The sequence below is a fragment of the Pygoscelis adeliae genome, unplaced genomic scaffold (genome assembly GCF_000699105.1).
Source record: "Pygoscelis adeliae isolate BGI_AS28 unplaced genomic scaffold, ASM69910v1 Scaffold126, whole genome shotgun sequence".
In the NCBI taxonomy this organism is placed as follows: Eukaryota; Metazoa; Chordata; class Aves; order Sphenisciformes; family Spheniscidae; genus Pygoscelis; species Pygoscelis adeliae.
In genome coordinates, this window is record NW_008824896.1 from 234,469 (window position 1) to 251,545 (window position 17,077).

The 17,077-nt window shown below is 40.0% G+C and overlaps 1 protein-coding gene across 3 annotated transcripts in view; it reads left to right on the forward strand.

Annotated features, from left to right (window-relative positions):
* The first annotated feature begins 604 nt into the window (after positions 1 to 604).
* Positions 605 to 17,077, forward strand: part of RC3H1 (ring finger and CCCH-type domains 1) — a 50,083-nt gene continuing 33,610 nt past the window's right edge. For all 3 annotated transcript variants that reach the window (XM_009324625.1, XM_009324626.1, XM_009324627.1), the window contains exons 1-4: positions 605 to 670; positions 6,717 to 7,081; positions 14,421 to 14,541; positions 15,873 to 16,112. In XM_009324625.1, coding sequence (XP_009322900.1) covers positions 6,851 to 7,081; positions 14,421 to 14,541; positions 15,873 to 16,112 — 592 coding nt within the window. In that variant the 5' untranslated portion in view covers positions 605 to 670; positions 6,717 to 6,850. The remainder of the gene's footprint in view (positions 671 to 6,716; positions 7,082 to 14,420; positions 14,542 to 15,872; positions 16,113 to 17,077) is intronic.

Genomic DNA, 17,077 nt, shown 5'->3' on the forward strand with positions numbered 1-17,077 from the left:
GATGGGGAGGGTCGGTTGGGGGGGGGGTAGGGAGGTGGTTGTTTGTTTGTTTGTTTGTTTCCCTTGTGTTGTTACAAGCCAGGAAGTTTCAAATGAGGGATAACATCTTGTGCTTAAGTGGTCCCATTTTCCTAAGGTACTTCACAGACTACCAAATAAGAGACTTTTGCATGAAAGTAGATAAACTTCTTCCTTTGTTTTCACAGTCAAAATAAGAATTACTGAGGATAAAAGAAAGCAAATCTTGAATTTGATTTTACTGAGCTTCAGTGAGTTTGGGACAGAATTTTGATGGTGTTCATGATTTTATCTTCTTTTCTTTTTCTTTTTGAAGAGACTTATTATATGGCCGCTGAAGCCTGTTGGTGTTTATGCAGCTTTGAAAGAAGGGTGGGAACGTGTGTTACAGACAAACTTCCAGGATTTGCTGTTGGGTGGGAATTTCTTTTGTTTCTGTCTTCTGGGCAAGTGTTCAGCGGTGTTGGGGAGTGTGCATGCAAGCAGGCATGCGTGCAGCGCAGAGGAGGAACGAGGAACTGAAGCACTTGCCGTCAGTTGATGGTGTACAGCGAAGTTTCAGAGAGCAAACAGGAGGGGAAAAAAATTCAATCTATTGCAAATACTATTCTGGGCTTATTGTATTAGTGTTCATGGAGCTCCCTGAGTGGAGGTAAGAAGCTTTTTCTTCTACCTACTCTTCTCTGATCAGGCGTGGGCTTTCTCTCTCTCTTTAATTTTTTCAGACATTTTTCTGTGGAACTGGATATGGAAAACACAGCTAGCATGATTTATCCTTTTCTGTGAACCATGAAGTTGGCAGTATGGGGCTTCAGCATGCCTTTTGAGAACAAAGTGTTGAGTCTCTATAAACAACCCATTACTGCTGGCTGGTCAGGGTTTCCCGTGGGTTGTCCGGTCAGTTTTTCCCTAAAATGAAATTCAGGACTTTTTAAAGTATTAGGTCCTGCACCTCTCCTCAGGAAAGAGAGGAAAGATACTTCAGTGTTCTCAGAAATGCTGTTTATTACATAGAGCGCACTGGAATGGAAAACTTATTTACTTAAATAGATCCTGTGAAGCACTGGTGATAATTAGTGGTGTCTGTTTGGCGCTAGGCAAGTATGGAGAGGTCCAATTGTTGGGTAGGATTGCACTGTGGGTATCTGGTAATCCTGTTTAGTTAGGAATTGTTCTACTATTATCTGTTCATTTATTGAATGAATTGTTCTGTTGTTGGTTTATTTTTCATCTCGTGTCAGAGAGGTTTCAAAGTTGTTAATGTATCACAGAACCAGTCCCACAGGAGAGAGAATTGCATCTTTGGCTAGGTTACTTTTTCTCAGCAATTTTTATGTTACTACCAAGGAGTAAGAGTCTTTAAAAGAATTAATCAAATGGTATTTTATTAGATTAAATTATAGATTAGCCAGGAACTGTATTTGTGTGAGCAGATCGGTTGGCAAGCCTGAGTTTGTTTTGGCAGTGAGGAGCTGCTTTAGTGTTAAGTTTTGCACTGAATAGGCTTACTTATACGTTAACTGTTACAGGAAGTTCTGCTCGTTTTATTTCTGAGTAAGGCTCAGCATAAATGAAACAGTTTCAGGACTAAAATAAAAGCAGACAATAAAAATTAGTGTTATTCAGAATTTTGATCTTCAAATGTCAAGAAGATGATGATATTGCTTGGCTAAGAAAAGCTTAGTGAAATGCCGTAGAGAGATAGGTAAAAACACAGGAGCAGGTAATGCTCTTAAGAGTTGTATATACTGAAATGGCAGAAACTGAGCAGAGGGTGCCCTGTAGGTGTGCTGAGTCATCTGCCTTAAACTGTAACGTGACTTACTGTGGACTGCTGCTGGGAAAGATCAGCTGGGAAAGATCAGTGCTAACTTGTGCATGACAAAGTGGCACATGATATGTTTACGCTAGTACACGTTAGGTCCAAATAATATGTTTGTGAGGGAAGTCGGTATATACTTGGTACCTGTACTGAAGGACTCTGAGAGTGTGATTAATTTAAAGGGAGTTGAATTTTAACTGAAAGCAGAAGAGTTTTCCTGTATGTCATCATGTGTGAAACTTGATGCCAGTGGATATTGGTACAGTGTTCTGCATTTTAAAAACATCTTCTCAAGGGTCGAAAAGCAAAGCTTTCTAGCTACGTGTGGAAGGCTCTGGCCATCACAGACATAACACAGTTGGACAGGAGGCTGTGTTACCGCTCTGCATTGTAGCCCAGCAGAGTAAGGAATGCGATAAAGTGTTGAGCAGTTGTCCAGGTGGTTTATAGAATGATCCTGTCTTTCTCTGAAGCACTGGCAGGATCCCAGAGGAGACGGGTCACTGATATGATTACAGCATGACATTTCCAGTCTGGGTTGAAGGATGGAATTTCAAGGATTTCTTGGGAGGTGGGGGAGGGCCCAGAAGAGAGGAGAATTTTTTTTTCAGGTTCTTCTAGCTGTGGATAAAAACAGCTTATGCAGGGCTAAGCAGAAGGAGACTTGCATACAGGTATTTTATATGTTCAGACTCAGAAATAAGGAAACACAAATGTCTCTGGTCCCAATTTACTATCCAAGTTATATGCGTTGGGGCATCTTCATGCTTAATTACAGCTTCTTGTCTTCCAATTTATGTACTGTGGATGTGTCTCTCTTAGTTTTTTGTTTTCTTGGGTTTTGGCATGTCTTCATTCAATCATGCACGAAGTGTGTGTGTGTATATATATAGTTAGTGTTGGAAGCTAGTATGTGTGAAATACCAAATTGAGAGGGTGGGTTAAAAATGTCATAATATTATGGGAAGGGAGATTTTATTTAAATGGGTATGTCTTTTATAAATGTTTGCATTCTTTGCATTTTGCTCACCTCTGGCATAATGCTGGAGAGAAACATTAAAAAAAAAAAAGCGTTGTACCATGAAAGTATGGACATGCTTTTTCTACCTTACCTGTACAAGGAAGTGTTCTCTTTAGTGATGATGGTTATCTGTCTGTAATAATGAAACTGTCTTGTTTCCATCATTTTATTGCTGCTTGCAATCTCTCATTTAAAGTAGGTCTTTGAAGTTAGAGAATATTTTGTTTCCAGTTATTTCCAAGGTCATAGCAAGTCACAAACCTTCCAAAAAGGCGCACATCTTTCCTAGCTTCACTTCTTACATGTATACCCCATCTGTATGCTTTGTGCCTGGGAGACATTTATGTTGTATCTCAGCACTTGACTCTGCTTCCTTGTCTGAAGATTGAAGATCCTGCAGGAAAACTGGACCATATGTGTGGAAAGGTGTGGCGGCAGCAGCAGTACTTGGTTTGGTGCCAGCCTGTATGCATGTAGCTTGTGAACCGTCAGTCTCTGTGATGCCATTCCCATCTTACGCGGGACTGGAGGAATTCCACAGTTCTGTGCTGATCTGCTTGGGAGATTTATTAGCAGAGCAGGGTTTGTTGCTCAAACAGCTATTCTTTTCTCCTGTTGGGAAAAGATTGGCTGGATCTAAGCCAGGTAGCCATCTGTTCCAGCAGTTAGACTGTTCTGAAATAGATGACTTCCTGAGGTTTCTCCCAGCCATATTTTCTATTGTCAGTGCTATCTGTGGCCTTCGTCTGCCATTTAGGCACCAGTATGTGTCCACAGGCGCTGCAGAGTCTGGTGAAATGATGGGTAGGAGAGCAGTCCAGCACGGGTAAGGGGGACCTGTCACCTGCTGGTGAAACGTGCCTCTCTAGTGATTGCATATCCACAGTCAGGGCTGTGGGTTTTCCATTCATGGGTGATGTGCCCTTCTATTCTGGCAGTTCAGTGCCAGTCTTGGGCTCATTAGGACCCTTCTGAGAATTGTTCTTCTGTGTAAACTTTACTTCTGTTGTTCTCCAGCCTTCTGAGACCTGCCTTGATAAGGGCTCAGGGATGCCACTAATTACTCCCTCCCTCCCTATCTCCCCAGACTCCTCTTTCACCTGTTGAGATTGTAAATAAATATGACCTATTTCATTATGCTAGTTGTCTGGAGTGGCCAGAGGTACAGGTAGGAACTATGTGTCTCTGTTTATTTTTTTTTAATTAGTTAACTCATGTTGAAGTTGTGTTCAACTCCTTTTTTTCTAGTTCAGAGCCTGGGATGGTGGAGTCTCCATGTCCACATCTACTTTTTAGTGTTGATGGTGTAGCTTCATGTTAGCTTCTGGTTTTAGATTTCCTCAGTTAATAAGAAACTGCTCTTTTCCTTAATGCTTGGTTAATAATCAATGTTTCAAATAGACTGTTCAAATTGTTTCTGAATTGCAGATGAGTCTGGGAAATTGTTGGTAGATATTTTAATACCAGTGTGGTGGAAAGGAAGCAATATGATTCAGCTCTTTAAATTTTGAACCTCAAATGGTATTTCATAGCACAGCAATACATACACTAGATTTATAAAGCTGTGTACTGCTCTTTGCAGAAGGATTTTTTGTGGCGTTTCAAGGTAATTTCTGTTACAGATTTGGTTTAGAAAGAATGGTTCTAGCTGGAATACTTGATACCAAGGTTTACTTAAAAATATATAAGGGGGCAGGGAGTGGGAAAGGCTTGGAAATAAATTTCCTGGATATTTTAGGCAGTTAGCTCAGTCAAGTAACTTACAAGTATAAATGTTTTTGTTTGGGTTATGATGATACAGTAGTAATGGGAATGATTTGGCTGTTTGCTGACAAGATGAAAAAAATTAATTGATTTGCTATTAAAGAGGTAATTTGGGGCAGGGGATGGGACGGGACACGACCCTGAACAACCTTGGCAGGTCTTCTAGTTGTGCAATGGTGGTGGTAGGATTAACCACATGCAATGCCTCTTCCTCAGTACCGCCCTGTCCGGGTAGTATTGATTTCTTATTGATTCCTTGTTGGCTGGTAAACAGTGGCTGTGTGGCATTGTATGTTGTCTTTTGAAGATGAAGTAAATTTTCTTAGTAGCTTTAGAACTAAGCTTTAATGTTTTGTTGATGAAACATGGCTAAAAGCTTAACTAGTAACTCTTCGTTGTTTGCCTTGGCAAAATGATGTTATTTGTGAACAACATTGCACTAAATTCTGGAACAAAAGCCTGAGGCTTTTCAGAGTCTCTGTTTTAGCATTAGATTTTTGTTGCTGTTTTAAAATGCTTTGATTCTGAATTGCACAAGTCCTAACTTGAAGTTTCTTTCTTTGCCTTTACTTAGAATTGAGGTTTTAGTTTTAATTTTGAGGTTTATTTTAAGCTAAGATTTGATAAAAGGTTGCTGTTTTGCTTATATAAGAACTTTGTATCTGAACAGATATTAGCAAGCAAGTGCACACTCCTTGGTATGAAAACTAAGCCAATGGTGTGTGGGAAAGTGAAACTAACACATTTGGGTGGTTGGGGTGGTTTTTGTTGTTGTTGTTTTCCTGCTTGATTTAGAAAAATCTGTTTGGTAGTAAATCTGTGTGACCTGCACTGTTTTTTGCTAACTTCACTGGTGATAGAAAGTAAGCCAGATGTCAGAATTTTTTTTATTACCAATTTTCCTTTTGATCATGATTCTTTTCATATCACTTCTTCTGTCTACTCTTATATTTCTCCTCACGTGCGGAGTTCTGCTTTTATTTAATTTTTGTTGTCCCAAAGAGATGTCTTATCTTCCATTCCCTTATGATTAGTAACATTTGATCTTCTTAGCATTTTGATTCAAAAGTGCCAAGTAATAAAGACCTCCCAGGTTCTTCTCTATTGTAGTGTATCTGTGTAATCTCTCAATGCGTTAAAATTTTTACTTATTCTGTCAATATAAGCTCTAGGTAGGCAATTAATGATATAAATCAGGGTTAGAAAAGGGTCCTTGAGAAACAGTTGTCACTCTTCTAGTCCAAAATGACTTCTAGAAATTTTCTTCCTGCTTTTCAGGAATGGAGCTGACTGAGGGCAAGTTATCAATCTTTCAGTGGGCAGACTGTGGGCAAGCTATCAATGCTGAACTATACCCAGTAATGCATGGAGGTTCCCAGGGTAACTGAGATGTGAGCGGATAAGTCCATGTGGTACTGTGCAGCTCTGTACAGATCAGTTTGTGTGAAGGTGCTGTAGTAGCAGTATGTAGTATTACCTAGCACTGTACATGAGCTGTATTGCATGCAGACGGTGTCTGCCTGTACCCTGAGCCATTCATCCATTTCTTCTTGAGGCTATAGCAGCTCAGATGTTTCTGCAGAGTCATTGTGTGCCAATCCAGAGATGACTGAACTCTGAAGAAGGCTTGCTTGTGATAGAGGTTTTGGATGAAGCCTTGTCTAAGCAAAATTATTTAAAGCTCGCAGTGAATACTGTAAAAAAAACCCAAAATGTTTTAGTGGAATAAGCAAAACAGCCCTTCAAAAATTGTCTTTTTGATTCAAATCTAGTTGATGTTAATTGGCTCATTTGCAAAGAAAAAAGAGAACATAAAACCTAAAAGCTAATTAGTCTTATAACTTCAATGAGCTAGTTATCTATCTTGATTTTTTTTTTAACCTGCATAACAGCAGAAGCGGTTTTAAGTCACTTTTCCAGTGCCAGAGACTAGCTGGAATTAAAGCAAGTCATGACTCAGTCCTGTATTTAATGTCAGAACCGCACTCCTAGTTCAGCTATACCTCTACAAGTGGTATTTACCTAGCACAAAGGATTTTACATGCCTGTTCCAGTAGAGAATGCTAATTTTCTGTTTCCATTTTCTTTTAGGTTATGTTTCACACTATGTGCTGACTGTCTGTACTTACAGAAGATATTTAAAAATAAACAGACTTTTTCAAAGATTTTGATTCCAGTGGAATCTGCGCTTTAGATTTTTGTCCTGTCAATTAACTCCTGAAGCAATGCCTGTACAAGCTCCACAATGGACGGATTTTCTCTCCTGCCCGATTTGCACACAGACTTTCGACGAAACAATCCGGAAGCCCATCAGCTTGGGTTGTGGCCACACTGTCTGCAAGATGTGCCTCAACAAGCTCCACCGTAAGGCATGCCCTTTTGACCAGACCACTATCAATACAGACATTGAACTCCTTCCTGTGAACTCAGCCTTGCTGCAACTAGTGGGTGCTCAGGTATCAGTGCTTCTTTTTTTTTTTTTTTTTAATTGTTGTTTTCCTTCTCTCTTTTAGGAGGACAAGTCATGAATAAAGTATATGACTCTGTGTTAATGGTGTGTAGAGTAGACATCTACCTTTTTGTAGGCTGACTCTGGTGAATACAGGTTTTAGACATGCTGTAGTAGAGGTGCCTGGAACAACAGTTCAAATCTTGATTCTACCAGTCGCTGACTGTGATTTTGTTACATCTAATTTAGTGTAACTGTGGGCTGTCACCGGAACGGGTTGACTCTGTTCCCTTCCTTCTTCCCTAACTCATATCTAGCCATGCTCTGCCAAAAGGATGAATTGGATCAGTGAGCTTATCTGGTGGGAAGTCATTCTTCTGTGGTAGGTTACTTGCTTTACCATATTCACTCTACGAACTGGTGATCGGTTGTCCCGAATGCAGAGGAGAGAGTAAGGGAAGTGGGACAAGACCCTCCGGTAGCAGCCTTTATACTGCCTTATGTTTAATTTGAAACTGTGCTCTGGAAATGTAACTTCCTGAGCTGACATGTTAATCTAAATCTATGTAGGTGAATGGGAGGAGCCTGCCCGAGACTCCCCTTTCTGCTGGAATGGGTACTCGTGAGGTGATCTGATGGAGATGAGTACTCCAGCAGCACTGGTACTGATGGCAGCCTGAGGAAAGGGGCAGGGATGTGTGGAAAGCGGGAATACCCTGTTCAGTTGCAGCACAGACGTAAATTGGCATAAGCTTATCGTGGTTAGATCACTGGTAGTTTCCTGTGACCCATACCTCCCAAGGCTGGACAGGATTGTGGACTTGGGGAGAGGAGGGACAATGATGTCTAACTTACGGGTGAGGAACAAAAATGTAGATGGGATGCAGTTACCGTAGAGGGGGTTACTGTTTTCCTTTGTTCTGCTTCTGTGTCTGGGCTCAGCGGAGTTGGAGGCAGCGGGAAATTCAGTGAGATCTATAGTTCAGGGGAAAGGGAAGAGCTATGTTTTTGAGGAACTTTAAAAGATGTGGAAGAAAGAAAGATGCTCTTATGATGCTTTTTATTAGGTACTGGGACCTAGAGATCCAGATGTGCTTTTGCCACTTCTTTTTTTCGTTTGGTTTATCAAGTAATATGGCTTATTTGTTGTTGTTCTTTTGCGGTGTATGGTACAGAAGTTATATCAGAAGTTTTAAAATTGAGTTGTGTTTCTGGCTGTGTTAAGTGACTCATCCTGCACTGCAGGAGAGGGTGATGAGACTGCATGCTTCCATTTCTGTGATACATGTAAGCCACCATCTTTGAAGAGCTTCCAAGCAGTGTGAAATCTGTGGGTGATGTCATAAATAAATATTGTAATTCTCTTTCTCCCTTATCTTCTTCCTTCCTTTCTGGAGTTTCTAGAATAGTTCCAGCTGTATCCAAATGTCCACATTTATGATGTAAAAGTCTTTCCTCCTGCATTTTTTTGGTTGTTTTGTGTGCATTTGTTAAGCTTTGTGAGAAGCTATGTGATAGCTTTAACTTGATCTTTGCCTGAATTAAAATTTCCATAAAAACAAGATCCTCTGGAATGAGATGGAAAATCACCCTGCCTCTGTTACAGGTAATTGAGAATTTTATTCTGTTTTTGCTAGTTAGCCAACTAGAGTTTCCTTAGCCAACCAGTTTCCTCATCTATATGTGCGTGAGGTATGAAGAAGGAAGAGTGGCTTTATGATAGTATTGTATTTGTCTTGAGAGCGCTCTGAACTCTAGGTTCAGACTTTGAACTAATGACATAATTTTTGTGCTCCTTTTTATATCTTAAATTTTTATGTGATCAAGATTGGGACCTTGTTTCATGGTGACCTTAAAGCTGCAAATGCCACTAAAAGAGACGGTATTCCCTTCCCCCTCACTTGCCACTCATTCCTGTGTGTATGCTGCTCTCTGCATTCTGATACCTAAACAATAATCGGTGATCTTAGCTGGGTTTTTATTACTGACAAACTTTCCCCTTAAGAGAAATTTGTACCACCTCCCCCCCAGCTCCTAATTTCAGTGAGGGTGTGAATGAAATCAGTGTTCAGTATAACTCACCCTCCTTTCTCTTCTTTCCCTTTCCCTTCCTAGCACCTGTTGTAGTGTTTACCAGGCTATGGAGTACTAGAAAATAAGTACGCTACTTTGCTGTGATGGACAGGGAAACAGTTGCTATTTTCCATTAGTCTTTCTGAGGCCATTTTTTTATCTTTTTACAGAAAAAGGCTTGGTTCAAGACCAAAAAAAAAAGTACTTTAGAGAAACTGCAGTAATTTTGAACTCTGTCCTGTTAAGAAGGTGGGCTGTCTTTGGTACATATCAATAAAAATGATCTGTGAGCAGCAAGCCAGCTTATGAAGCATGAGTACTATCAACAACTTCAATGAAACAAAGCCCATTTTCTTATTCCACTTCTTGATTTAGTTTCAGGAGGGTGTATATGTCATTAACATCCCCTAATCTCCAACAGACCCTTGTACACCTTAACCTGAGTCCATGGAGATGTGTAATACTTTATTTTTAAATGATAAATTCCAAAAAACAGGTTTCGTTTTAGAAGGAAATACAGTGCAACACAATTAAAGCTTTTATCTGGGGGGAAAAAGAACAGTTTGTTCTTTTCCCTTTGGGGAGGCTTCTGAGAAGTTCACACATTTGTAAGTGTTAAGCGCGTTTTTGCTGGAGGCAGAGGAGGAGACCAGGCAGTTTGAAGAAACAAAACAATTCTGCTGTGACTGGCAGCAAGGATAGGATTCCAGGGCAAGTCACGTTGCTTGGCTTTCTTCGAGCAGGCACAATGGGTGAAATAAGCAGGACTGTACTTCTGGGGAAAATGTACTAAATTTGTCACACAGGCACCCAGGGAAGCAGTAACCTATTTGTCTGACAATAGCATTTGTCTCTCTGTGTAGGTTTTGTCACTTTAATGGAGAAAAGAGTTGGTTTCTTACTTGAATTACAGGCTGTTTCTCCATCTTAGCTCTCCCCCCCCTTTCCAAAAATGAAACATATTGCCCAGGTTATAGCCACACTTGATGTGAAAATTAATTGTTGCAGAGACTCAAATTTCTGCTGCCCTGCTGTAGCATGGTACACATCAGCAGTGGTTACAGAGTCTATTATGGAAGGCAGTGGTCGGGCAATTCAGCCCACATAAGTTCAGCTGCTTAAGATGATGGCAGTGGGAAGGGATTATAAGGGGAAGATGAGAATTATTATTCCTGGGAGGGCTGGAAATAGCTCAGTGCCTAAGCAGGAGCTAAGTGTATTGTGAGGGAAGGGAGGCACAATGGCCTTGAACACAAATCAAAAAGGCATTCATGGGATACCTTGCTTTTTAAACTTCTCGGGTAAAGAAGTCCCTTAAGCTAGTTTCTATGGGAAGGAGGTTTTGAATTTTAACTATTCAAGCATCCACATATTACTCACTATATGCAACTACTTTAAACATTCACCAGGCCAGTGTTTTCAAGGTGCATAATCATGGATTTGTCATCTAATGTCTTCCCTCCTGTTTTTTTAACATATGAAACAGCAGTGTGCACGTTCCAAACAGGTGACATTAAGTGGCAAAAATTCTTGTGGTGCTTTAATTTCTTCCATAGTCTCCTGCTGGACAAGATAAATACAATTCTAGTCATTAGGCAATGGAGTTGTGTGTATGATGAGAAAACGGGTGGAGTGTTTTTAACTCGCAGCCCTTTCAAAAGGGGAAGATAACAATTGCGGAGATATTAGCGGCATGTTTGATAATGTTGTATTGTAATTTTTGGTGAGAAGAGGTGCCACAAAAGAGGAATTATCTGTGAAGAAGTTGTCCTTAGTACAAACTCTTGGGGAACTGAAGACAGGTTTTTGGTTTTGTTTGGGTTTTTGGGTTTTTTTTTGGCAGGAAGCAAATCATCCATTTGTGGAGGGGGAAATGGGGGGGAAACAGTTTTCAAACCAGACAAAAAGGGGTTTGCTCTGTTTAACATGTTCTCATTCTGTGCAATTAGATGTCTAATGGTAATTAGTGACAACTCAAGCTGACATCCTTCATCAAAGTACACTTCAAATTACACATCAAATCACCAACTCAAAATCGCTGCCTGGTATGAGATGATGCTGTAGCATTTTTTTCCAGTGCCCTTCCTCATGCCGTCATAACCTGCCTCTTCCCGCAGCCACAAGTAGTCAAGCTGATGGGCAGCATTCCACTGCCAGGATACTCACAGTCATTACCAAGGCAGATGCATGCAAAATGATCGTGAATTTAAAGTATGAGATTATTTTTCCTGTCTTGGACTAGTCCCCCATGGGAAGTGTTTATTATATTATGTAAATATATTTGCAGTGAAAACTGTGATAAGAGTGTGGCATCTGAGAGAATGGAATATATTGACTGAGGATGAAAGTAATGCTCTCACTCTGCAGGGCATCTATTTTGAGGCTCTCAAGAGGCACTGTGAACAGAAGTGACCATAGGGTCCTGCATGCTATTGAAAGGATATTTTGTGAAGGGGAAGTGAAAATGCTTTGGAGTTGAATTATTTCTCAGTTGTCCCTCAGCAATTCCATGACAGAGCCAAAATTAAAATTCAGATCTCCTGTGACTTCTATGAATCATGTCTTTACCATTTTTCTCTTGGTTGATGCTGTTCTTATAATCGTTCTAACCCTAAAATGTTAAAAAAGTCTTGGAAGTGCATGTAGTAGAACCAGCAAAAGGGCAAAATATTTGTAAGTTTTACTGTGAGATGCATCACATGAGTGAAGATGAAGTGTGTGTGTGTGGAGAAATACATTCTTTTCTCCTGAAGACTCCCAAAACCACAAAATAAGCATCTTGTTTTATTGTTCAGTACTACACTTGCTCCAGGTTAAGATGAAAGTTAAACTCTAATCTCTTTTGGGCTCATTTTGCAAACAGTACAGTTGTGCAAGGCTTTTAGATTTTACACTGAAGCTTCCTTTGCAAAGAGAACAAATGGGAATGATATGCAGATACGGTGTTGAATAGCTTGATTAACTCTTGGAAGTTTTTCTATGCCAGCTTTTTCCCGGGGGAGGGGGAAGCTTTCTGTTAGCTGCCTAGACAGTCCTTGTGTCTCGCTGGTGGAGTTGTGCTGTGTATGGCATTCCAAACCGCTGCTGTGAATGTGTGCTAAACCTACCTCAATTCAAGATCGAAATCCGGGGCTGAACACGGCTTCCTGTCCCACGTCTGTTGCAAGCCCTCTTTGTCTGCTGGGTGTTACGACGGTGTGGTTATATTTCAGGTTGTCACCAGTGCCAGACTGAATGCTTGCAGGAGTAAATAGGAATTTGCACAAAATGTATTACAGCAGGAAATAGGGCAGAGGCTGTGTGGTTTCTGTCTCGGCACAAATGCATGATATGCGCTTTGTTTGATCAATAAGCCAGTTCTGCTTGTATAACGTCCCAGACAGGGGCAGACTGCTAAAATGGCAGTGGCTTTGAAAAGGAGGTGGAGTATTCTGTTAACATGAAAGCAAATATTGCAGGTGTTAATATTTGTTTTCCAAATCCCAAGAAACCAGTCCAGCTGAGGCTGTTGCTATTGCAACAGTTATGGCTGACCACTGTAAGATACAGTTGCAAAATTTCCTTTTGCTGAAAGCTTTCTTGCTTACAGAGAAAAAAACCCAAATCCCAAAAAACAAAAAACAAAACACCCCAAACAAACACCACCCCATCCCAAAATTAAAACAAAACCACCACCACCACCCAATTCAAGTTAACCGCAGTCTGTGAAAAGCATCCAGGCTAACCTTGGTTCTTGGTGTGATTAAACTTGGTTTTGTTTTTCCTTTTAATAGGAAAAGGGAAGGTGTCTGATCCAGGCTATCTTGACGATGTTACTTTTGGGGTGGTATCAGCTCTCTTAATTGTGGCTTATATGTTACACTTGGAGACTTTTTTTGTCACCTACTGTAAAAGCAAGAGTTATGCAGCTAGTAACTTTTTGTTTTGCAATGTGTCAAATGAGCAACTTGGCACGCACAGCTGTCCAAGCCTGTAGAATTGTGTTCATATGATTGAAACATTACTTTCTATTAAAATTGATAGGAAAGCTTCTGTCCACGTTGGTGGTGGCAACCGTGTGTGTGTGTGTGTGTGTATATATTTTATATATATTCACTGCTTTTATTTGCTGCTGCCATCATAATGCTACTCTTTACATGGCTGGGTTGCACGTGAAGGTTAGCGGGTTTGTAGCTGTCTTTAACTCAAGCATTAAAGGCTTGTACTTTTAGATTGAGGGCCTGGGTTGATCCCTGTAAGCAGCTATGTGAGATTAGCATGCTGTTATTGCCAGTGGGATAGTGATTGACTTGGAAATAGTAACTGAATTCTGAGATCTGTTTGCACTTCAATAGCATATGCAAAAAGTGCTTGTGTTTAGTCTTCTGAGAAATTCCAGTTCTCTATACTGTCATATATTGAGTTGATTGCTGAATAGTGATGTTGAGAAACATTAGTGTAGTGCTATACTGCACCCCCAAATTTGTTTAAAGCTTTAAGAATTTAACTGGAGGAAACAAAAGCCAAAATTATAACTTGGAGGGAAGGGTGGTCCAACATTCCTTTGAAAAATCCTGATTTCTGATGAATGCCTGTATGAAGAAATAAATGCCACCAAAAAAAAAAACCAACCCAAGAATGTAACTGGCCTGTGTTGTCAGATTAATACTTGCAGGTTGTGTTCATATGCACAGTGTAGGATAACTTGGTCTTGCTGCTTGATAACTGGGCCTAGTCAGAATATGTTCCCAGGGTGTCCTAGTATATTTGCTGTTAAGTCTTTCTCCCACTAATCCAAATAGCTCCAATTGCTTATCCCTGGATGATTTTAGAGCTGTGAGGCCCTAGATCTGAATCTGTACTTACCTGCAAACCAGGGTTCGTCTGATTTGTTCTGATTTTTTTGACCAGCCAGCTTTGGCAATGTCTCAACATGTGTGTTATTTCAGCCAAAGTTTTATAGTTATAAGAAATGCCATGTTTCTCATGTTTTTTTTTTTTTTTTTGTCATGGAATAAGCCTTCTGCTTCTAGTTCCTGTCAGCCACTAAATAAAAGAAGTCTATTAACCATAAACTCTTTACTTTTTTTTTTCCTTCATTTTCACTGATTTCCTTTTTTTATGCTATTTGTTCATTGAACAAGCTGAAAAAATGCTTACTAATATAGAAGAAACACAGAAGGGGAACAAAACAGGAAATGTTTCGTATTAACAGGCTTGATGTGGTGTTTGTAAGCATGACTGCCACTTATTTATGCGTATTCATCATAGATGTACATGTCATCTCTTTTCAGGTTCCTGAGCAGCAACCAATTACTTTATGTAGCGGAGCTGAAGATACCAAGCATTATGAGGAGGGCAAGAAATGTGTGGAAGAATTAGCATTGTACCTCAAACCACTCAGCAGTGCGAGAGGTAGTTCCTGCATTGTTTCATTTTGAAAATGAAAGCTGGAAACAAATAAGATGCAAAGCAAACTATGCAAATGACTAGTTAGTCTGTTTGAAAAATGGTTACAAATGTAGTTCAAAAACAAATTGAAACAAATTTCCTAAGCATTAAGGTTATGTCTTCACAGGGGGGATGGGGGGGTGGAGGGAGTATTTAAAGGTGTTGTGTCAAAAATAGTACTGAGAAAAGGCTGAGGTATTTGGCCACAGTATAGTAAGTTCAAACTTTTAAGTTAAATTGACCTCTGCAGACTAAGTAAAAATAGATAATACTGCTTTTTTGCTTTTTTTTTTTTAGTTCTGCTGTGCTTTGAGATAACTGTAGTAAGGCAGCTTGTTTGTAGGGGAGGAATAAACTGAAATGAGAAAGTTACTGGATATAGGATATATAAGAGAAATAAGTAATACTGTTTATACAAGATCTTACACAAGAGCTGGGTCAATCTGAGTAATTCTAATTTAGCAAAACTGCACTGGGTTCAAGAGTATGGATTTTATGTATATTATATTTGGTGGACTTGAAAAATCTGTCAACCCAAGTAGTAGAGGTGAGCATCATGGGCATCAGGTTTTCAAAAATGAATTTTTGCGAAGTGTCTCAAGCTTTTCCAACTAGTACGGTGTGATAGCAGTATCGTTCTGAGAAGTAGTGGCCCAATGAACAAGCTCTGTGCTGTAGAACAAACTCAGTATGGCAGCCGTATGTCTAGCGAGTCACTTGTTCCTTTAACCCGGTTTCCATGGCTCCCAGCACATTAGTGAATCACAGTTTTTGCACATAGTTAAACATCACCCAAGCAGTTTTGAACTTGTAAGTTCAGTTTGACTAGGCCAAAGCAGTGAAGGTACCAGATACAAATAAGAAACTAAATGTCTTGTGAAAACAGACAAATGGTCAAAGAAGGCAGTGATCCTTAAAGCCCACAAATAAGGGAGGGACTGCAGTATGATCCTACCCTTGAGGAGTCACCTGGGAATCTGTACGGGAGGGTGCAAGACAGACTTCCAACATGGGGAGAGAATTCATTAGAGGTTCCACCTTCTTAGAGAGCCAAATCAAGTCAATCACAAGACTTAAACCTGTGGGAAAGCTGACTCCTAGGAAGTTTGCTTTTTAATGCTGAGTAAAACAAACTCACAAAAATGAACTTCTGATATGCCTTCTCTAGTGTTCTGTTTAACAAAGTGGCCATCAGGAGAACTAGGTTTGCACTTCTGCAGTACAGTGGTTGAAGAAAAGGCAGAAGAACAGGAGATATGAAGTAGTTTGTTTTTCTGCTTCATTTTGTTTTGAAGGTGTGGGTCTTAACAGTACTACTCAGAGCGTGCTAAGTCGTCCCATGCAAAGGAAACTTGTGACATTAGTTCACTGCCAGCTAGTGGAGGAAGAAGGGCGGATCAGAGCCATGCGTGCAGCGCGGTCGCTTGGTGAAAGAACAGTCACAGAACTCATTCTTCAGCATCAAAATCCTCAGCAGCTCTCTTCCAACCTCTGGGCTGCAGTGAGAGCCAGAGGGTGCCAGTTCCTTGGACCAGGTAGGTAACATCACAGTACTACTACTATACTAGAAGCAATTCAGAATTGAGGAGGATTGATAAATGGGTGTCAAATTGCCTGAGTGATTTTATTAGACAGTGGCTTAATTTCTTAATAGTAGGTCTTCAGAATTAATGAGATACCTATTGGGCTGCTGTCATGGACTTTCTTTCATTTTTAATGCTTTTGCAAGTCATCTATGAAATTCAGAATAATGTGTGTCCTTTTGTTCTTGTGATAAGATAAAATGGGAAGCAGTTTCTCACTTGCTATTCTTTGAAGTAAGACCCTTCTAGAAAAAATAAGGTTACTGGAAGTGACTGGACATGGCTTCTTTTCCTTCTCTAGCGTACTAAACATACAGAACAGTTGTGGGGAGAGATTTGTTACATTTGGGGGGTGTGTCTATGCATTTTTTAAAAGTTACATACTTAGAAATTAAATTCCTTTTCATAGAATACTAAATCAATTTTGCTTTAAAAAAAATGAATGAAGTCTCGTTACTGAAAATATAGACTTCACTTGTTGAGGACCAACAAAAATAATGTCTCGAAATATGAAGCCAATTTCTTAGAAAAAAATACAGAAGCTTTTGCCCACTGAAACAAATGAAGGAAGACTAACTTTGGGATGCTAGCTTTTGCGCCACTGCAGGGAAGAGAAAGGCTTGTTACCTAGCAAAATATGTGGTGCTACAGCACCTAATTTATTTGTGTGGGCACTAATTGCTCTCTTACCTGCATGGGAACCAACCTTGCTCTTCCTCAGCCTGTCAGCTTTTTCTGCTGGGATAGGTGTGGGACATAGATAATACAGTTTTAAAACTCTCTTATATTAATAATCAAGAGAGATGTATAGACAGGAATGAAAAAGTCTTCCTATCATCTGATACCCAATGTATAACAAATAATAAAAATTAAAAAGTCCTATTTCCCCAGTCACAGTCTGGGAATCCAAAGTGTTC